At 39.1% G+C, this 23,411-nt stretch overlaps 1 protein-coding gene across 1 annotated transcript; it reads left to right on the top strand.

The window, feature by feature from the left end:
- Positions 1 to 1,823: 1,823 nt before the first annotated feature.
- LOC129729952 (RING finger and SPRY domain-containing protein 1-like) lies at positions 1,824 to 22,621 on the top strand. The gene is made up of 7 exons (XM_055688879.1): positions 1,824 to 2,858; positions 19,558 to 19,738; positions 20,171 to 20,323; positions 20,395 to 20,484; positions 20,560 to 20,677; positions 20,864 to 21,480; positions 21,539 to 22,621. The coding sequence occupies exons 1-7, from the start codon at positions 2,632 to 2,634 to the stop codon at positions 21,782 to 21,784; spliced, it is 1,632 nt and encodes a 543-aa protein (XP_055544854.1). The 5' UTR covers positions 1,824 to 2,631; the 3' UTR covers positions 21,785 to 22,621.
- Positions 22,622 to 23,411: the final 790 nt, after the last annotated feature.

Below are 23,411 nucleotides of genomic sequence, written 5' to 3' on the forward strand. Positions count from 1 at the left end.
TAAAACCATAACAAATAACTCATTTGGTTAGGTTCGGCTTCATAATACCATATTTTTATTATTGTCTACCCACCCTTAACAGCCATGTAATTATTTGGTTTCCTCCTCACTCTTTCATTTTGCTCAGAAACTTAATTTATTTTTATTTTATTTTTTTTTTCAAAGCTCTGTCGTTTACTGTATGATACACTTCATTCGAAATTAAACAAGTATTATTTTTTCAACAGCAGAGAAATTAAACATAGGATTCAAACCATTCTCCGTACCTGTATAAATTCTATTGACTAAATTCTGCTTCAATCCTGACAAAGCTGAAAAAGCCAAGCTTCTTTTGAGCTTTACACTTCCACCAAAAATCTAATAGCGAATTTCTTTATTCCACCAGCTCACCTCCCGAAAAAAAATAACATTACAAACACATTAAGAAAACCTTAAAAATTGCTGTAACTGTACATAGCTATACCATAATTTAACTATGTTTTTCATTGTAGATATATCAATTTTACATTAAATATCATTGTCCAGAACAATAAAAAACATCGTTTTTGCCATTTTAACCATGAAAAAGGGGGGTCGTTATGTATCTTAACAGCATTTTTTCAGGCATTTTTCCCATACATTTAGAAGTCACTGACAATGTTTTTCGTGGTAAAATTATTGTCGGTGGTAGATTCAACAACAAAAAACGTTGTTAAAACATGGTAATGACAACAATCGTTTACAAGCTTACAGTAAAAATACCGTGTTTTTACTGTAACATAAAAAACACGGTATTTTTACTGTAAGCTCGTAAACGATTGTTGTCATTACCATGTTTTAACAACGTTTTTTGTTGTTGAATCTACCACCAACAATAATTTTACCAAGAAAAACATTGTCAGTGACTTCTAAATGTATGGGAAAAATGCTTGAAAAAATGCTGTTAAGATACATAACGACCCCCCTTTTTCATGGTAAAAATGGCAAAAACGATGTTTTTTATTGTTCTGGACAATGATATTTAATGTAAAATTGATGTATCTACAATGAAAAACATAGTTAAATTATGGTATAGCTATGTACAGTTACAGCAATTTTTAAGGTTTTTTTAATGTTTTTGTAATTTTTTTTTTTTTCGGGCTCGTTTTGACCTGGAAGCAACCTAATTGCTGTCAAAACCCTACTTTATTCGCTCGATTTTGACTCAGTATTGACCTGGCGTGCTGTCCGAAGCGCACTGTAAAATTTGTCAGCTTCAACCCGCCACCGCACGTGCTTAGTTCATAAACAATTATTTGGCATCTATTTCTCTCTTGCGTCGTAAATGGGGTCCTAAAATTTTAAACGCTTTTCTGATTTTTATATATCAGCTGGGAGAGTGGAATTTTTTGAGCAAAACGTAATTTTTAAAAAAATTTTATTCATTTTCCTTTGATTTTTAAATGAAGGATAAAAATTTGCTCGAAGTGCCTTAAATGACAATTCTCTTATATGCCGTACATGAGCGAAACGTCATTTAAGACCTTTCGAGCAGTTCTTTTATTCTTCGTTTAAAAATCGAAGGAAAACAATAAACGTTTTTTAAAAATTACGTTTTGCTCAGAAAACGCGGCTTTTTCAAATGATATATAAAAACCGGTATAGCTTTAGAGCCCAATTGCGATGTCGTTTCTTTACTACTCGGCAGCTTTGCCCGGACACAGTGCGGAATAAAGAAATTCGTTATAAAACAGTAATATTACGTTACAGCTTTCTTCGGCAAGGACCCATTCAAAAATTACGCTAGTTTTTTTCGTGAGAGATGATAAATAAATGTCACCGAATTGAACGAAACTCACGCGCCCATTCTACCGCATACTCGGAGGAAGAACAAGAAGAACCAACGTACAATCTACGAATCCACCACCATCGTAGTTTCATTCAAGTAAAAGTGACGAATAGGTTGGTCGTGTCACTGCTAGAATAAAAGCTGTAGAAAATAAAATTTGTGAAAGAGCTATCGTACTTATTCAATCGATTAATAGCCATTGAGATTTGCAAAAGGAGAACCGTGAAGTGTTTGATTCAGGAAAAGATCTTACGTGCGGGTTGATGTGAAATATTTATGTGGCCGTCTTGTGTGTGACACTAGACACTCGGGGAAATCAACACTGCCTGTGTTTTGAGTTTGATGACAGGCCAGTTCTCTACGTGTTTTGTGCAACCTACAAACTATTGTAATTGCAAAACCAATCCAGAAAGGAATTCGGTAAATAATCGCCGATTTAGACGTAGTGCGTGACGCATGAAGCTGTGGAATTCCTAGAATATGAGATAATTTTTGTTGACGTGTGTGTTTGTGACGTTGTGGTGTGATCTAAACCAAACTCCCATTTTGCCTGCGGTAGGTAAATGTACGATTTTACCAGGTTTCGGGAAGTTTCAAGTTTATTCTAAAACACTTCGGAACGTATTTCGCTTGAGTTTAGTTCTGTTTCAGTTTATTGATAAGATCTGGTAGAATTAAATTTTATACTAAAGTGAGAGTCAGGCGGAGAAAGTGGCGCAGTGTTTGAACATAAAACAGAGAAACCGTGATGATCAACTTGATCGACGAAGTCAGTTTCTAGTATTCATCTGGTGAAGACAGTGTATGATCAAGCATCTGCAAAGATGGGAGTATGCTTGTGTAAGGACAAGGTGGAAGATGGTTATCTGAACGAGAATAGTCGTGATTCGTACGCTGCCAGTGGAAATGATGACGGCAGGGGCGGTCTGGTCGGAGTGGGTCACCATGGCGGACGGTCCTGTGGACGCCTGGATCGGAAAGTTTCCCTTTCGGACACAGTGGATGAACTGGTGAAGGAAACATTGGAAATTATAGGATCCATTGTTGACAAGTGAGTTTCTGTAATGATTGATATATCTAGACCTCTTTGTCTCTTTATCACAATTCGATTGAGACTTGGCCCAGTAATTAATTCCTCATACCTGACAAATATAGGTTGTCTTGCAGTCTGCATTTCTGCAGTTATCATTGAATCATATTTTACATTTATCAACTATAAACAAACTTAAATATGAAGGTATAGGTTGATCTTAATGCTAGAATTGTAGAATGTAGAATTTTCTAAACTATGTCTTGACAAAAAATATCCAGAAATTTCCTAGGGTAAACGTGTACTAGTAATAATACTAAATATTTAACTAAATAAATGAGTGAATATAACCTTTAATAGTTGCAATTATTGTACCATTTTCAAACACGAACCAATGAGGAAAATCACTGGGAGTTCTACATAAACATGTTGGATATGACAAGCGTTGTGTGCGCGACAAGCGAACGGCAGTTGTAGGCTTTATGTAATTAACTAGGCACCAACTGCATACTCGCTCATGGAACTATTTTAGTTGCCTTCGCTATTTGCTCAGTATCTACTTAGTAACGACTCGATGAAGGACAATCGGTTTTGATCTTTTCTTCCTTCCGGTGAGTTCGGTTGTATGACACGAAGCTTATCGATAGGCTCAGTCCCAAGTAAAGCGATCGATTAGTCGAAACCAGTGACTTGGGCGGTACGTTCTCCGTATTAGATAGAAAAACGGCGCCAATGGTAAATTCACATTTGCATAACTTATAAATTTGTATTTGAAAAGAAGAATAAATGTTCGATTATGTTGCTATAATAAATATTTGTTTTAAAGTTTGTTTGAATACACGAAGAAATTTTCTACTGAGCGACTGATCTCATGTCACACGTTGTAATTCATGGAAATCATCGTGAAATGTGCATACATGCAAAACCACAGAATGTTTATGTTATTCATTTCCGCTTACGATGTATGGTCACATATTTTCACGGTGGTTTACAAAAAAAAACTTTATTCCGAGAGCTTGCCGCTGTATATTTGCAGATATCGCAAGCATTTATCCTTATGATGTTTCCCCTCCTCGTCGCATACTTGACTGTCCTACAAAATCCCTGACAATCAAACACGTAGTCAGAATTTTCGATCGGAAAGCACAGAGCACTCTCGCGCTGTGTCGCTATTCAATTTCATTATACTGCACCAAAATGCTCCAGGCACATGAAGGAGGCTGTGACTTGTTATATCTGTACTTAAATCCATCAAAGAAGCAAGCGGAACTGTATGGTTTCGTTCTACACTTCCGCTTTCTGTTTTGTCCACCGTAATTAGCGCCTCTGCTAGACAGCTAGGAAAACTCGAATGTACCTATAGATAATTGTGTGGTGAATATTTACATTTCATTAACATATTTATGTATCACTAAACTTGAATTTCTCATGAAAAAAATCCGATTCTAAAAATTTGAATTACCTACTCAAAATAAAAACCAACATGTCATCATCCAGGTCGAGTGTTTTCCAGCAAACAAATCAACGTGTCATAGTAAACAAGCAAAAAAGTAGTATTCAGCGTTTGCGATAGGTGGTAGAAAGTCTAACACAAAATAAAATTTAAGTCAATAACGCTCTCCATTTCCTACATCCACTTCGCAAGAAGATAGGCATAGTGTGCCTTTTTGCCGGTGGTTGAAGATGGCTACAGTTCAGCTTTATCGTGAAAGCGATTTCAACGAGCTACGATAAATAGGCGGCTTATATGAGGGAGACTATGTTGGTGTTTTATGCATTGCTGAAGTACCTTGCTCATATCTCTGATAAATATGATATAGATTTTGTAAACATTCAGAACCACACAACGATTTTACGACTATACGATACAGTAATAATTATTCTAAAATATTTTCATTGCAATTTTTTTTTTTTGATCTCTTGAAATCTAATCTTAATCTAGATTATACAAAAATGATTTATGGATTCCATCGCTGATACTATTCGTTCTAGGTAATACCCAAAAACAAACAGCCAAAGGATTACATATGTCATATTCGCAAACTGGAATTACTCATAATTCCGAAATTTTTCGTGGTTCAAAGAGTGCGTCATATTTATCTTTTCCCTGCAATGGAAAACGTAATCGCCTGACGAAAAGTGCATCATCAACTAATCCATTATTGTTGCTACTTTGATAAGATTATTTGCACAAATACGGGTCGAACCAATTGATATCAGGCTGAACGATTAGTTACTGACGTCACCAATTAAAAAAAAAAAAAAAAAAAAAAAAAAACAATGTGAAAGGTGATATGACAAAATGTATTTTTTTACCATTTTGATTTATTAAATCAAAATCGACAATCTTTTACGACATAGCAAGGCAACTCACACTTTTGTTTTCACACGCTGCTCTGAATTCTTATCATTTAACATTACTACAATCACGCCTCGTTTTGGAAACCAAACAAACGAGGTCATTATTTGTATGTGTATAGAAAATCAGTTTTATTGCTATGAAACCGAGAACAGATTTTTAATGTTGTTTAAATGAATTACAGTTGGCAGTTAACGGATGGCTTTTGCTAATCTTCTAATTCTTTTATCCGTAGACATATGAAAATTTTCGGCGAGTTTATAGTTCAAGAATTTTTGTTTTTTCTTTAGCTGAAAGAGTTGAACGTGCCTAAATTGGTCGACGAAAAAATCGTTTTGTCCCTTAAGCTGGAAGTACAAGGTCAGCAGAAAAAATAGTTAATAGCATGGAAATTTAGTGCTCTATCGATGCTCATTTAATGCCATATCGCCGAATTTAATGCTCCATCATGCTCATAGCCAGCAGACAATATACGAAAATAGCATTTTTAGCCACAAAACAATTCTATAACGGTCAAAAACATATGACGCTCATTAAATGCTCTTTAAAAAATCTGGTTTTCATGATATTTTCATTGATTTTTTTTTTAATTTTTCAAAAACATGATAATACATACATAGCTTTATTTTTTCAAACATTTTCCTCTGGAAACGATCAGAAACCCTTTGATACAATTAGATGCCAATGAAATGCTTTCATGCGCGAGTAGTTCACCTAGTTTTCATAATAATTTTATGGAGTTTTCTAAATTTTTCAAAAATATGATAATACATGTGTAGCTTTAATTTTTTCAAACCTTTTCCTCTGAAAACGATCAAAAACCTTTTGATACAATTAGATGCCAATAAAATGCTTCCATACAATAAAATTATCATGAAAACCAGTTTTTTTTTCAAAGGCATTTGACGAACATGAAATTATTATGACCATTCTTCAACAGTTTATTGCTTGAAAGTACTGTTTTTGACCATTGTTTTGCTAACTTTTTTCTTAAGTGTGCAGAAAAATATTTTTGGAAAAAATATATTTAATGGAAAATGCACCTAATTTATTGAAACTACTCACGTATGGAAGCAATGATTCTATATTCCAAACATCGTGCTCCGAGAAACTTTGACAAGTACTTCGCGGCGTTTCTGCTGAGGGCGAAAAATATTATTTCTTTGGCAAGAGATCATCCCTTTGCCAAATCCAGAATACATCTGAACAATCTTCTCCAATCATCCCCAACACCCGCGGATCGAGTGTTCTCATCCACACCGCACATCCAAGGAGTACTAAGGTCTTCCACGGACTATCTTCACTGGTCGCTCCACCAATATTTGTGCAACGTGGCCAGCTCATTGTCGGTATTACCGACTTTTCGAAAAACCGGTATTTCGGTATTCATAAACATAAAAACCGGTAAAACCGGTAAAAAACCGGTATTTTTATTTTTTTCGGATTAATACGAAATAGGAGTGACTCGTGGTCTTTAAACCTACTTTTTCAACTACAAAATTCTCAAAATCATAGTTTGGGGAAGTAATGATGATTGTCAGCGAAAAAAAAACGCAAGTCACTCTCTCTGTACTATTTAAAAATAAAACTGAAAAATAATTAAAGGGTGTCGAACGTCTCCGGTAGTGGTTCTCTTCGGCCGGTTTTCTGTCGCAGTCTCATGCAAAAACTTGCCGAAGTAAGCCACTGCCGAAGACGTTACCTACAGAAATTTGGATTTGGAATTTATTTTTTGCTTAGCGTCTCAGGTTGCATCTATGTATGGACCTGTCGCTGCATAATTATGTTTTTGCATTTATGAGTATCTATGCTTCATTACGATCCAGACTTTTTTTTTTTGGAAGATTAGGACCTCTGCGACCATTGTTTTGATCTTTTGGGGTATACGATCCAGATACAACACTGCGTAACAGTCTTTGAAAAACTCCAATGAATGTATCTAGTGATATGATTACGATGAACATAATTTTAAAACTCATGTAATAGCAAAAAAACATGCAGATTTGTATTTTAATTTTCATTCACATCAAATTAGTGAATAACTTTAAAATTCGTAGAAAAACCATATTTGAAACTGTTGAGAAGAGTATATGAATAAAGTAAAAAAAGATGATGATTCGAAGGTAAATACTTCTTTATTCTGTTCGATGCTCTTTAAACAGTTCGTGCCAATCGTTTATTATTATAATTATTTTATTAACTTTAGCTTCTGATGGAGAAACGAAAAATGGGGCATATGAACAAGTTTGTAATTGAAATAGAAATAAATATTTGAAATGAGAAGCTTTGACCATGCTACAGCTATTTAAATTTCACTTTCAGTAATTTTTAGGATGAAATTCTTCATTGGTTGCTTATTTCATCCTGTAACACTTTGTATCAACAAAAAATAAATTCCTAATTCAGATTGATAGTTATTTATTATTTTTTTAGTTTTACTTTTAAATAGCACAAAATGAATAATAGCTTGCGTATTTTCGCTGATATGATTGTGATTACTGCCTCAAACTATGATTTTCATAATTTGTGGTTAAACTGGTAGGTTCAAAACCCACGCGTTGCCTCTGTGAGTATGAGTGTGTAAAGAGATTAGTTGTTCTACTTAGACTTGTAAATGTTTTGCTTTATTGATATGAAGTTTTTTGACATATTATCGATACACACAAACACATTGTCTGAATCCGAGCAAATTGTTAGAAAATAACAAAAATTGATACATAGGTCAGGTTAAATTAATATTTAATGTTGCTTCTGTCTAAATGTATTTATTATACAGGGTGTTAGGGAGCTTGCTTAAAATCCTTCAAGGGGCGATAGAGGACCATATTTGATGAACAAAAAATTCTTCTACGCATATGGCCAAAAGTCAACTACTGCAGAGTTATTCCCTATTTTTAGTTTTCGGTTATGTTCGCCTTTAACGAGCAGAAAATCGTGAATTTTTGAGACACTATTGATTACGAAATTTTCTCAGTTCTCCAAGAGAACCAACAGAACTGAGCTAGCTATCATACTTCTTGTGATAGACCTCGTTGAAGGTGAACATAACCGTAAACTAGAAGAAGAGAATAACTCTTCAGTAGTTAAATGTTGACCATATGCGCAGAAAGATTTTTTCATCAAATAGGGTTCCCTATCATTCCTTGAAGGATTTGATTAAAAGTGAGCTGCCTAACACCCTGTGTACATCGTCATGTGATTTGTAACGCCTACCTAAGTAAGTAGCATTCATTAGCCTAACAATAATTTATGAATATTGTGACAAGTTTTTTTTTAAATTTAAAGAAAAATACCGAAAATACCGGTTTTTTCTCCTCTCCAATACCGGTATTTCGGTACTGGAAAAAATATCGGTTTTACCGGGTTTTCTTTTACCGGTAAACCACCCTACTGTAGCCTGATATATTTTATATGCTTGGTACATCTCGTGGTTCATGCGCCCGCCGCACCACACTCCATTCTCCAGTTTTCCGCCAAATATTGAACACAGGATCTTACGCTGGAAGACTTCAAATGCTTACTGATCGGCATCCTTCATCGACCAACACTCATGGCCATAGAGCACCACCGGGAGAATCAGCGTCCTATAGAGCAAAAATATTGTGCGGACATGCAAGCTGCAGGATAATGGTACAGTTACTCTCCGTACTACACCCTTCAAGGCAATGTTAAACAACAGATTTGAGAGCCTGACACCTCATTTCAGACCGTTCAACGTAACGAACAGGTTCGAAATAACGTCCGCTACCCTGACGCATGATAAGAAACCGCACGAATCAGCTTAATCAGTTTTGTTGGGATACCGTGTTCAAACATTATCTGCCATAACTCGTTACGCTTAACTGAATCGTATGCCGTTTTGAAGTCTAAAAACCAATTATGAGTCTGTAAGTACATTTGAACTTATCAAGAATTTGACACGTAGTGCACATTTATTTCGCCCTTCCCGGAAAGCACTGGTACTCCCCAACAAAGGCTTCCTGCAAGGGCCTCAGTATATAACAAGCGGAAGAAGCTCAGATACAGAATTGTGGAGTGTTGTGTCTCGATAGCTGCTGCAATATTGGCTATTTTATAGACTGGGCGAATGAATAAGTTTGTTTTCGACCGTTACTTTTCTGCTGGGTGGAACACTATTTTAACCAAAACATTAAATGGAGCTCCTACATTTTAGAATCAAAAACGTCCTTAATAAATGAAAGAAAAAAAAAATACAAGTGCTCCGCCAATCGTTTTGGCTTGAAAAAGTGCTCCGCCTTGTAAAAGATCTGAGAACCCCTGTATCAAACATATTTTTCAGCAATGTGTGCTCTGCGTATTTGCGTATAAGTGAAACAGTATTCTCCTTTTTGTTTTTAGTACTTCGCATGTTTCTTCAATCGCTTCCAGTGTATCAAAACTCAATAGGTTATTCTTATTAAGATTCTATCTTGTTTTTATCTAAACCAATAAAGCATGGCTTATAAGCACATGAGATATTCTCAATTTTGTATTTTTAAACATTATTTTGCAAAAAAAAAATTTTTTTTATTTTTTTTGCAACATTGAATTGACTGCAAAATGAAAATATAGTATTGTTCGAAGGCAAGCCATTATAACGCTCATAATGGAAAAAAATATCGCTGTTGTTCTATGTACTTTTTTTTTCAAAGGTGGCGGGGAAATCTGCAAACAGACACCTGAGAAGAGAACTCAGGGTGTGGGGATGAGACTAGGGGAGAGATGCTGTGGTAGTTATACTCCCCCAGACACCTACTGATCCCTGTCCCGACCCACTGAAACCCCTCCAGTCTCCAGCCCTGGTCTTCCCGGAACGACGGTTAAGTATTACGTCGGGAAGTGGCTTTTGTGCGTGATGCACCCTCTTTACTCTTATAACCTCCTAGCTAACTACCTGGAGACTGGTAGTTAGCTACCACTGGCGTGTTGGTGATTGACCCGCCACACAAGATTGTCCGGAGTAGTGCCAGGCCCGCTCACAGCCATCATGTTGCTCCTCGCTCTTACGAAACGGGGGCATACGAAGAAGACATGCTCTGCAGTCTCCTCCTCTTCCACGCACTCGGGACACATGTGGGACCCCGCGTGCCCGAACCAGGCTTCTTCCGTTCTCTTTATTTTTGCTCGAATTTCTTTCTCTACCTGCCAAACCCCTTGGAGAACTAGTTTTTCTCTCACACAGAGTGAGTAATTATTTACATTTAGGCGTAGAGTATTTCAATCGCAGAGTTCCTTTTCACTCTTAATCATCGCGTGTTAGGGATAAAAATTTAAGAGGTTTAAGAGGGAGTAGTTTTCGTTAGCTTCTTCTTTACTAGAAGAGAAGTTGGCCAAATATCAAAACATTTAGGTTCACATTGAAGCCACATCCTAACCGTTTTCGAATTTAATATTATAGGAAGATTCACAACTCACCAAGGGTGCGTAGTCTGCAGAAAGTTCGATTTTATACTGTTTTTGCCGCACCCCAGAGCGATGAGAACGGTAATGCAATGCTCAGTTGATTGCCGAGGTATTTATTTCACTTTTCTTGCGTGCGCGGATGAGCAATTTACAAGAGTTTCACTCGGTTTTTGCTCTGTCGAATTAGGAGCGTTTTTTTCGTCAGAGAAACTATTACTCTGCGCTCTCTCTACAGCAGATGGTGTGATGCACATTGAATGTAAGCTCACAGTTGTTAAGAGGGAAGAAAACTTTTTCTCTTTAAGATGAAGATGAGCAAAACAAAGCCTGGCCCGAACCTGTGCAGATATTGCCTGAAGCAACCATGGCCTGACAGGATCTGTGTCAGGTGGAAGTTCACCTCGCCATGTCGCCACCCGACCCAGCCGGATATCTCCGGTATAAGTCGGTGCGTCCATCTGCCATTTGTGGAATCTGTTCTATGTACTTACTTACTTTACTTTGTTGGCCGAAGGACCGTTTACCGGTCTAAGGCTGAACGAATAAGAGATGTCCAGCTTCTTCTGTCCTTGGCAGCCGTTTTTTAGTCACCTCGTACACCAGAAGATCATGCATCTTCTCCCACCGCGCAAATCCACCGAGTGCGATGCCTACCACGGAGCCGACGGCCTCTTCCTGGTTTTTTTGCTGAAGATAGATGTGGACGCGCTCTTGTAAGGCATTCTGGCTACATGTCCAACCCGCTGAAGCCTGCCACGAAGGTATCATTATATCATCACGTTTGTGTACCTGGTACAACTCGGAATTCATGCGTCTGCGCCACATTTCATCTTCCAATATACCGCCAAGTATCAAGCTGCTTCCTTCAGTGTCCCTGCTTAATGTCCGTAAAGGGCCACTGGCAGAATCAGCGCTAGTTTTGCAAACTACGGGACCTTACCTGGTTACGTAGTGCATAGAACGCCTGTTCGCAACTCGAGATTTTACTTCACGGCTCATATCGTTGTCACATGTCACAAGCGTAATCATCGGCTATTTCAAATCGTTCCCCATCGATCTCTACTTCAGCACTAACTCCACCGGAGCTCCCACCCACATTCCTGTAATGACTGATGTAGAAATGCCCCTAATTCGTATGTACTTCATTAAGAATCCTAAACGGTACAAAATGAATGGTCAAATCGATAAACAGTTAAAGGTATTAAAACAATATACCAGAGGGTTTAGCTCTCTTTTCATGCTTAGACAGTCGATGTGTTTGCCAAAATCCAAATCTTCATTTTCTTAAATTATAAAAACTGCCAGCTACAATGTAACGTTTGCATTTAAAAAAACTTTTCTCGGATGGTGATAAAAAAACTAAGCCAGATAATTGAATTTAAAAAATTTCCCATGGAAGGTAATTATATTACCGCGGCCTTCCGGAGTTACATTAACCATGGCGGACGAAATCATACGTGTAGGCATGTATTTGAGTTCTTCTTTTTCGGGACGCGTTAGAGTATATATTATGCTTCATGTTTACCCAGAAATTCCGCACCTTGGGTAAGTTGGGCGGATTCGCCGACTTGGGTAATACATCAACATTCAGCCGTTTCTTCTCCTCCAACGATCGCTTGAAGTAATCCGGTGTCCACAGTGTCCGTTTTAGACGCGACAGGGTACCGTTCTTTGAACGCGCACACTTCTGAACGGAGTGGCTTCACTGTTTTCGTCATCACGGTTAGAGTTCAACTGATAGAGCTGTTAAACTTCTTCTGCTTCATTGGTTACTATGATTGTTGGGGTATGGGTAGTTTCGTAAGTGCGTGTAAAGGTGAATGCATGAAAAATCGCTTATTTTTGTCCATTTTTTTTTGCAAACATTAATAGGGTATTAAAGCGCTATCCTTCTTTTTATTCTAATCGATAAAGCATGGCTTATAAATACATGAAATATTATTAAGTTTTCAGGCATTATTTTGCGAAAACATTGTTTTTTCAATACTCACAGCAACATTGGTTGCATAGTGAAAATATTTTATTTTTTGAAGGCAAACCACAAAACGTTTGAACAAAATCAGTTAAAACAAACAAAGAGAACAAATTTTAATCTGTAGCGCTATGAGAAACTGCGTAACCGCGAAGTTACAGAGTCTGCTTTGACAAGCGGATGGTCGTGGATTCGAACCTCAAAAGACTTATTCTCAGGCTCTTTTCTACCCACTTACCCTTCCTTCTTGTAAATCTTTATAAAACTGTGACTAGCTTTAAACAAGATAAGTCCCTCTTTATAAGAAACTGGCCGAAGAGACACATAGTTGAAGCTTCTCCAGGGAAGGTTGCAGTTAGCATATAAGGAAGGGAAAGTCACATATACCCTAGAAAGATAGTCTGTGTCAATTTGACTCCTCGCTTTTAGTGACATTTTCCTTTTCTTTTTCAAATAGTGCGAATCCGTTCTCGTTTTTCAAAAAACTCAATTCTGGTATTTGTTATGTATCGATGTGTTAACACCGTAATAATCACTCATTATTAAATTTTAAACAAAAACTATCATTTTAAATGATTCATAATAAGATTATCTTTCCAGGGTTAAATAACACTTACTCGCAGTACGCCAACCTTTCTGGTCGCAGCAAAAAAAATCCGAAGCGTTTATTGTTTTTTTTTGCGTGATGTTGTTTTGTATACAACAATGCAAAATTTTGGTTAATTTCATTTCGGTTTCCTTCGTCATTACTTGAGGCCATTTTCCACCAAACATAAAAAACTTTAAAAAAATCTTTTGAAAATGCATCATCACAATTTTTATTTCACTGTTCAAATTTACAAAATTGTTTCCAGATATTTTCTTCCAAATTGCTGGAATATTTGCGGTAGATTCTGTAACTAATATCCGAGCTAAGAAAAAGAGACTCGTTTGGAACATTACGGACAAATCAATAATTCTAAATTTGTTGAAATTTTATTTCTCCTAATCAATTTATAAATTCTGCCCGCAGAAGAAACGTGAAATTCTAATTGCATTCGTACCACTTTGTTATCTATTATTTTTGCTGATTGGATTCCCGTTTTACATTGGCAAAATAAGAAATACAATGTGCTGCCATGCTGCCAGAAATTTAGTGAAACTTATATAGAACAAAATCATCTCAAATTATCTGGAAATACGCAAAAATTTAATGTACCATTTTTGATTTGAATGAAACTTTGCACACGTATTTGGCTTAGTAAACTGAGCATTTTGCACAGATGTAGAGATTTTTTAGACCCGTGAGTTATTTCCTAATGGGCGTATGCTTTTTGACGTAGGGGAAAGTAGGTAAAGACGGACACCCTTAGGTTTAATCTAAATAATTACTTAGGTATTGCTATTTAGATCGTAGTAGTCATACAAATTGAAACTTAAGGTCATTTGTTTTCATAATCATTTTTGGTATTAGTGAACTTCCTCCAAGTTTTATGTGTTTTGGGTCTTCAAAATTAAGACTACAAATTGCTGTTTATTGACATGGTTGGCAAAGACGGACACTTGGGGTGGGTAAGATGGACACTACGAAGGTAAAGGTGGACACTCACAAAAAAGATGTAGTACGTTGAGTATTCTTTTGATTTATGTGTTAAGTGATGGCCATACATTACTCTACGTTATTAGAATCCATCTATACATCACATGAACAGTTTGAGAGGATGGGTTTCGATGAAGGCGAAAATTCTCCGCCTATATGGCCTGTTCTAACTGCTAAGTGATTAATATCTGCTGGTTTCTCTCGCGGGTGTACTTTGTGAACATCTGTAGTACACAACAGATGCTACATGCGAAAATTCTTGGAAAATCCGTGTGTCCGTCTTGCCCGACCTGGTTGTAAATTTTTCAAACGATCGTAGCTCTTCATCGGAACATCGAAAATCTGCTGGATTTTCACTAGAAAACCGAGGAAAGACTAATTAATCACTATACTATTGTGAACAAATAAAAACACGTAAGTTTCACGAGTTTTTCACTGTTTTCCGTGGAATAAAAATTACATCAAATTGCGCGTTCACGAAAATATTCTTTGTTTTACTTACAAATTTGACAGTTTGCTTGCTGAAAACCGATAATGCAACTCAAAAGCATTAACACACTATAAAGAAGGTATTCGCATCACTCAACTATCATAATACATTCTAGTTTGTGAAATATTAAAAGTGTCCATCTTACCCGCAGTGCCTACTTTCCCCTATCCGTCCATTAAAAGTGTCCATCTTACCCTACTTTCCCCTAGATTTTATTCAAAGCATTGTAGCTCAGAAACTGTTGGTTGTATAGAAAAAACTGGTTGAGAATAAGTTGTAGGGATTTAATAATGCCTCATAAAAAATATACATCGCAAAAAAAAATTTTTTGACTAAACAAAAATAAAAATAAACATTAAATTTCGATTTAAAAAAAAAGTTGTTTTTTTTCAATTTTCTTACTTACTTACTTACTTACTTACTTAGATGGCCATACGTCCTAAGACATGGCCTGCATAACGTGGTTCCGCCAATTCACTCGGTCCATGGCTGCCTGCCTCCAGTTCCGCGGGCACCCGGTACTTTGCAGATCGTGCTCCATCTGGTCCACCCATCTCGCTCGTTGCGCCCCTCGCCTTCTCGTTCCCGCCGGATTTGAAGCGAACACCAATTTTGCAGGGTAGCTATCCGGCATTCTAGCTACATGCCCAGCCCAGCGTATCCTTCCAGCTTTAGCCACTTTCTGAATACTGGGTTCACCGTAGAGGCGCGCAAGCTCGTGGTTCATCCTACGCCTCCACACTCCGTTCTCCTGCACACCGCCAAAGATGGTTCTTAGCACCCGACGTTCAAAAACTCCGAGTGCTCGCAAGTCCTCCTCGAGCATTGTCCACGTCTCATGCCCGTAGAGAACGACCGGTCTTATTAGCGTTTTGTACAGGATACACTTGGTGCGAAGACTCAGATTTTGCGACCGTAGTTTTTTATGGAGCCCATAGTAGGCACGACTTCCACTGATAATACGTCTTCTTATCTCCCGGCTGGTATCGTTATTCTCAGTTACCAGAGAGCCGAGGTACACAAACTCGTCGACCACCTCGAACTCATCCCCGTCGATTGTTACCGTATTGCCTAGGCGTGCCCTGTCGTGCTCGGACCCACCTGCAAGCATATACTTAGTTTTTGACGTATTAATCTTCAGTCCGATCCTATCTGCTTCACGTTTCAGTCGGGTATACTGGTCTGCCACCGTCTCAAATTTTCTGCCGACAATATCCACGTCATCCGCAAAGCAAATAAATTGACCCGATCTGTTGAAAATCGTGCCCCGCATGTCAAACCCCGCTCGTCTCATAACACCCTCTAGCGCGACGTTAAACAATAAGCAGGAGAGACCATCACCTTGTCGTAGCCCCCTGTGAGACTCGAATGGGTCCGACGTTCCACCCGAAATTCTCACACAACACTTCACATCCTCCATCGTAGCCTTAATCAGTCTTGTCAGCTTCCCCGGGAAGCCGTTTTCGTCTAGAATTTTCCATAGCTCTTGTCGGTTTATTGAATCGTATGCGGCTTTAAAATCGACGAAAAGATGGTGTGTAGGGACTCTAAACTCACGGCACTTTTGGAGGATCTGCCGCAGTGTAAAGATTTGGTCAGTTGTAGACCGTCCTTCCATGAAGCCGGCCTGATAGCTTCCTACAAACCTGCTGGCTAATGGTGACAGGCGTTGGGAGATGACCTGGGAAAACACTTTGTAGGCGGCATTCAGGACTGTGATCGCTCGATAGTTCTCGCAGTCTAGTTTGTCGCCCTTTTTGTATATGGGGCAGATAACCCCTTCTTTCCACTCCTCCGGTAGCTGTTCTGTTTCCCAAATCTCGACGATCAGCCGATGCAGCGAGCTAGCCAGTTTGTCGGGGCCCATCTTAATAAGCTCAGCTCCGATGCCGTCTTTTCCGGCCGCTTTGTTGTTCTTGAGCTGCCGGATCGCATCCTTAACTTCGCTTATTGTGGGGGGTGGCACATCTTCGTCGTTCGTTGCACCGACCACGTCTTCTCCGCTCCTGTTGTGGTCTCCTGCTTGCACGCCATTCAGGTGTTCATCGTAGTGCTGCTTCCACCTTTCGATCACCTCACGATCATCCGTCAAAATGCCTCCATTCTTATCCCTACACATTTCGGCTCGTGGGACAAAGCCTCTGCGGGATCCGTTGAGTTTTTGGTAGAACTTTCGTGTTTCGTGTGTGCGGTGCAGCTGTTCGAGTTCTTCACATTCCTCCTCTTCCTGGCGACGCTTTTTTTCCTTGAAGAGTTGGACTTGCTGCCTCCGTTTCAGTCTATATCGCTCCACATTCTGACGGGTGGCTCTACGCAGCATTGTTGCCCGCGCTGCGTTCTTCTCGTCCAAAATCCGCCGACATTCTTCGTCAAACCACTCGTTACGTCGATTCGGTTGCACGTGTCCCAGGACTTCCTCCGCAGCACTGCTGATAGCTGTTTTCACGGCATTCCAGCGATCCCCTAGAGGGGCTTCTTCAAGCTCTCCCTCTTCTGGCAGTGCAGCTTCGAGCGATGACGCGTACTGTGTTGCGATGTCGTGTTGCTTCAGTCGCGCGAGATTATACCGTGGCGGGCGACGGTACCGTATGTTATTCACAACGGATAGTTTTTGGCGTATCTTAACCATCACTAGGTAGTGATCCGAATCGATGTTAGCGCCTCGATGTGATCTGACATCGATAATGTCCGAGAAGTGCCGACCATCAATCAAAACGTGGTCGATTTGTGTTTCTGTTCTATTCGGTGATCTCCAGGTGAGTCTATGGTGGAGGCTATGCTGAAAGAAGGTGCTACGTATGGCCATGTTCTTGGAGGTGGCGAAGTCGATTAGTCTGAGGCCATTTTCATTCGTCAGCTGGTGTGCACTGAATCGTCCAATCACCGGTCTGTACTCCTCCTCCTGGCCAACCTGAGCGTTGTAATCACCGATGATGATCTTGACATCATGTTTTGGGCAGCGGTCATATTCACTCTCCAACTGCGCGTAGAATTCGTCCTTGTCGTCATCGGTACTTCCGAGGTGTGGGCTATGCACGTTGATAATACTAATGTTGAAGAAACGGCCTTTGATCCTCAACCTGCACATTCTAGGGCTGATCGGCCACCACCCGATCACCCGCTTCTGCATCTCTCCCATCACTATAAAAGCTGTTCCCAGCTCATGTGTGCTTCCACAACTCTGGTAGATGGTGTGACCATCCCTGTACGTACGCACCATCGTCCCCTTCCAGCATACCTCCTGCAGCGCTACGATGTTGAACTTGCGGGTCTTCAATTCCTCGGAAAGCACGCGGGTACTTCCTAGGAAGTTGAGAGATCGGCAGTTCCATGTTCCGAGAATCCAATCGTTAGTCCGTTTTCGTTGCCTAGGTCTTAGCCGATTGTTCCGGTCCGTACTTAACGTTATTGCGTTCGTTGCTGTTGTTTTTTAATGGTGCGGGCTTGCAAGGCCAGCGACCAACCCCACTATGTCGCAGGAGGGCCATCGTAGTGCCATTGTTTAGAGTCCCGGGCACTACCAGGACTTGAGAAGGACACTGCGTTACTTAGAACGCTTCTGTTGGTGTCGATCCCAGGAAACTCCCTTCCGAGAAAGGAAGCCCCGTCCCCTGTCAGCATGCGACCAGCAGTCCCACCAGGGTTGGTTACCCGATCTTTCCACTGGTTACTCGCACATCAGTTGGTACCACGAGAAGGTAGGGGTACGGTAGCTGGAAGGCTGAGGTTCACTAGTGGGAACTGTTATGCGCCTTTGGTCCAGTCATTCACCAACTTCTTAAGAAACTTGAAGTTATTACGCAACTTTAAACAAAGTCCAGGATGGAGAAATGAAAATCAAAATTTATATGGAAAATTAATTTTGCAAAAAAAATCTAATTTCAACAGTTTTCATTTTTTTGTATTCTAATAATTTTGATATATTCAGAAAGTCATTAAAAATCAAAAAGCTCCTGTTAGTTAACATTCTAAATGCATCAGTTTCGAGTTATTTTGAAATTAGGTTAATTTTTTTTTTCAAAATTTAGAAAATACACGTTTTTCTTAATTTGTCCGTGATTCTCCAGCAAAAACCATAAGTTCATTGAAATGTATGATCATTATTATACAATTAATTCTCCGACAACAGGACGGTTGGGGGAACGGTTCTCAAGAAAAGAGGTAAAATGTTTCAAATGATAATATTCATATATTAATTAAATATTCATTTTCGGGTTTGATTATCTTAAGAATACTGAATTGATTTTACACAGTCTGAAGAATTATGCAGCTCAACTACACGATACTAATATTGTTATTTCTGCAAATTTGAGCATTGCCCGAGCCGTTTAGATTTTGAAAACAGTTTTTCAAAGAACTTGAAAAAAGTGGTGTGAGTTGAATATCTATCAAACAGTGGGTTTCAACAGATCAAATTGATGAGTTTTTTGAAAACAAAAATACAGTTGAAAAAAGTGATATTTACATATATCTGATTGTTGGGGTTTGGCCAACGGGGAGTTGTCTCTCAATGCTGAACTAGAAAAAAAAACTTTGCAAGGCTTTGTAAGTTAAAAAAAATAACGTAGATGCGTAGTATGAATCACAGTTAAATGACAAAAATTAGTAATCTATGCGTAACAAAATTAACACCCTCGACGGTTACACGTGGTTATACTGTCGTCAATACAATTACCTTGAACGATGAGAAGCACAAATCACCTCATTAGCGTTCAGAAGCGCTCTGTAAGTAACACAAAACTTTGATCAAGAATTATAGCCTATATGTTATACGAAAAACTCTTTACTTTAAACAAATTTAACGTCACTGTAAAGATTGACTTTGCACACGAAAAAAGATAAGTTTTCCAAAAAACAGCCATGAACTCCTCCTAACAATCATTCCAATAACCTTCCGTTACAATGTCTCGATTTCAGTGAACCCGAACCACCTAACTCGATGATTATGCTGCACGACATCACTGATAAGCCATCTGGCTGGATTCAACTGGTAAAGTCACTTATCCGAGTCGTACCGCTGGAGCATCCGATGGGACCAAGCGTTATCACATTGTTACTAGACGACAGTCCACTTCCAACGAAAGATTCAGTCCTAGAGGTGAATAGCCTTCGTTTTTTTTCTATTTTTATTCCTTTATGAAACATTCGTAACTAGTAGCAAGATGTCATGAACAAAGCATTTGTACCGCCCATTAATAAATCTGCCAATAATGAACCGCGATGCAAATACATAGTACGAACGCTGACCAACAATCTCATGCGACCTTGGTGACATGCTAATCTAGCGTTGCCGGTTTTTCAAGTTTCGTCGGTGTGATGTAAAGAGTTTTGCCACGAATACGCTTTCGATGCACATGTATAGCTTGCTCTACGAATCTTTGAACCAAAAAGTGTTAAAAGGTTGATATATTTATCAACTGAGACTTGAACATAGGGCAGTTACGCGATTATTGATCCAAAATGATTCTCGAGTGCTAAAGTCATTGACATTGATTTACTTTGTTTATCATTTTGATTACCGCACTTCCAGGTCGCCGATATGATAACGCACTCAATTCGCCGCACACCCAAAAGGGAACGGAATCTTTGCGTTATTCTAGGTTGCCTGGCGGAAAAGTTGGCCGGCCCCAGCAGCATTGCAGTGTTATCCGACATCACGCTTGGATATCTACTAGGGAATCTGGTAGGTACCTTTCATAAACTATTAGCTTCTTTAATTCGATTACATTCCATTACGTTAATGCGGCTTTGCAGGACGAAGGCATCAACCCGGATGTGATGCTTTTTTCCTTGATTGCGCTGGAGAAATTTGCACAGACGAGCGAAAACAAGGCAACCATCAAGGTAGGATTGTTTCAATTTTAATTCTGATCGATTCTTTAAACAAATGTTTTGCCAAATATTGATTGTTTCGTGCAGCGAAAACTTGCCCTCTATCCTGAAAATCCACTGACGCGATTGGAAAGGCACACCGAAAGCAACGAGTTCATTTTTCGGCAAGTTGGATTTTGCGCTCGTTGGTGCTTGGATAATTATTGTGAGTATTTTTTTCTTGTACGCGTGCTAGGTTCTTCCAAAGTTTAAAATTCAATTAGGTATTGAACTAACAAATAGCTCTATTGTTAGAGAATCTCTAATTAATATTATCAAACTAATAAAAATCCGCTTTGTAGAACACCCCTGATTTCATCAATAACTAAAGCTTTGAAATCTTCTCTTTCAGTCCTCATCGAGGGTCGAAAGTATTCGTACGAGGTAACGGATATGAGTAATGTAAACGTGATGCTCAACACCCGTGACGTAAGCGAATACCTTAAAATCTCACCAGACGGGCTGGAAGCACGGTGCGACGCATACTCGTTCGAGAGCGTCCGGTGTACATTCCAAGTTAACACCGGCTGCTGGTACTACGAGGTACAGATAATCACACCTGGCGTCATGCAGATAGGTTGGGCTACCAAGGACTCCAACTTTCTTAGCCACGAGGGCTACGGTATCGGTGACGATGCGTACTCGATAGCATTCGACGGTTGCCGGAAACTGATCTGGCACAGCGCCCGCTCAATGCCTCACGATCTTCACACTTGGAAGGGCGGTTCCATTCTTGGATGTCTGCTGGATTTAGATGCACGAGAAGTGATATTTAGCTTGGACGGATTCGAGGGTGGTATACTGAAGCAGGTTTTCGGTAGTGCTCGAGATGGATTTTTCGCGGCGGCTTCATTTATGTCCTTTCAGCAGTGTAGGTTCAATTTCGGATCGACACCATTCGTGTATCCTCCGAAAAACAGACAGTTCATGAGTTTTAATGATCATGCACAGTTGAAAGATCAAGATAAGGTAAAAATGCTCAAATGCCACTATTATCATACTCACTAACCACAACCTAATCTTATAGATTGTTTTACCACGGCATCTATTCTTAGAGCAATTACGAAAGTTGAGCGTTCGCGAGGACTCGTGTACGCTCTGCGTCGACAAGAAAGCCTCGATTCGGATAGAACCCTGCAAGCATCGTGGCTTTTGTACGACGTGCGCGGCATTGCTGCAGTTTTGTCCAATGTGCCGAGCGGAAATAGTCAGCACTGTACAGGAAGTGACTGCCGACAGCCCTGTGTCGGAGGATGTTCCGATGGCAATCTGATGTCACTCTAGCAGCTAATGAAGAAACAAAGTGAAGCGATAGATAGACGCGTAGAACATTGCTATAATGAAACCATAAATTTAATCGAACATGAAAACACGAGAAAACATTTGTGATATCAATATTTAAAAAAAAGTAATAGCTATACTCTATGTTTCAGTCTCACTGGAAGTAATTCGATCTAATCTGTTTGCCATTATTTACTTTGGAATTCGATTTGAATTTTTTTCGGCAAATTACGGCGATACGTAATTAAGTACCTATTTCTGGGCGCATCTGTTTTGCAAAGCAGCTATTGTCCAAAGTAAGTTCACAATGGGACTATTCTGTTCAACGCAGTCTTCCGAATCGAATCAAGATAGATAGGACCGATGCTGTACAACTTGAATCCCTGTTCTGATTATTCTGAGCAAGTTGCCGGCCTGATTGCCTAAAACTTACTTCAAATTTGTTGAAGTTTGTCGTTGTTAGTCGTTCGTAGCTACTTTATGAGCTTCGTATGTTTTCGGTAGGCTTGTAGTTTGTTTTAAGATTGAAGCCATTCGTTCATTATAGATAGCTTTATGGTGATAAACCTCATAATTTTATTTACACGTTAACACTAATCATATATATCGAGTATCGTGCGACAAATCTTGTATGTCAAGCGAATATGTTTTATTTCGTCAGTCGTTTTAGTTGAAACAGGTATTGGTAGAAACATGATGTACATGTAACCACCTGCATGGCCCAATTAATAGTTAAAACCTGAATCAAAAATTGATAGAAGTGAAACAACCGTACAGAAACGAAATGACTGATATATTTTTGTACGATATCAAAAAAAAAAAAAACAAACACAGATGCTTGTTTATAATATTAACACAAGAGATATTGTCTTTGTAAGTGACCAACAATAATGTAGGCAACAGAAAGTTGCAAAATAAACATCTACTACAACCAATCAACGGTCATTTTTTACTGTTCTTAAATAGATCTAAAACACAACTTTTTTATTACCCATGTTATAGTGATAGGCGGTTTTCAGAATTAACTAGTGGCTCTAGTAACCCAAGTTGCTGCGGGAATCACCTTAGATGACTTCCAAATTGTACTGTTCAAACTGTATATTATAACCGCAGACAGACGTCTAAGCTGAGTTCCAAATTTGTGTAAAGATTTTTTGTAGTAGCAATCCGTAACCAGATAGCGCCACCAGTACCGCCAGCCTCGTACACCAGCGAAAAAAAATGTATTGTAGCGATAAGGTCACCGAGCGGCGCTAGTGTACAAGTGATTTATAACGCAATTTACTTTGAAAATTTACACGGAAATTTTGATCAATGTTGTTCTTGCTTGGACGTCTGTCTGTGCTATAACTAAGCATAACAACCAGAAATGAAAATAGCTATTGTTCCGCCGAAAATATCGACGAACAGAATCAGAAAAGAACCAGTAGCGATGAACAAATCCTCTAACGCAGCGGTTCTCAACCTGGGGTACGCGTACCCCTGGGGGTACTCGAAAGCCTTCAGGGGGTACGCGAAAGAAAAGTCAGTAATGGCGGACAAAGCATTATTACTTCATAATATTTCATTTGTTATTCAGTCATGAGCTTTAAACATGACTGTAACAATCAAAGAAACCA

Source organism: Wyeomyia smithii, chromosome 3 (assembly GCF_029784165.1).
Source record: "Wyeomyia smithii strain HCP4-BCI-WySm-NY-G18 chromosome 3, ASM2978416v1, whole genome shotgun sequence".
NCBI lineage: Eukaryota > Metazoa > Arthropoda > Insecta > Diptera > Culicidae > Wyeomyia > Wyeomyia smithii.

Excerpts from the sequence above, each read along its gene's own strand:
- LOC129729952 (XM_055688879.1), top strand. The coding sequence starts at position 2,632 with ATGGGAGTATGCTTGTGTAAGGACAAGGTGGAAGATGGTTATCTGAAC. Across the intron at positions 19,739-20,170 it reads CGAAAGATTCAGTCCTAGAG|GTCGCCGATATGATAACGCA; the intron begins GTGAATAGCCTT and ends CCGCACTTCCAG. Across the intron at positions 20,324-20,394 it reads GATATCTACTAGGGAATCTG|GACGAAGGCATCAACCCGGA; the intron begins GTAGGTACCTTT and ends GCGGCTTTGCAG.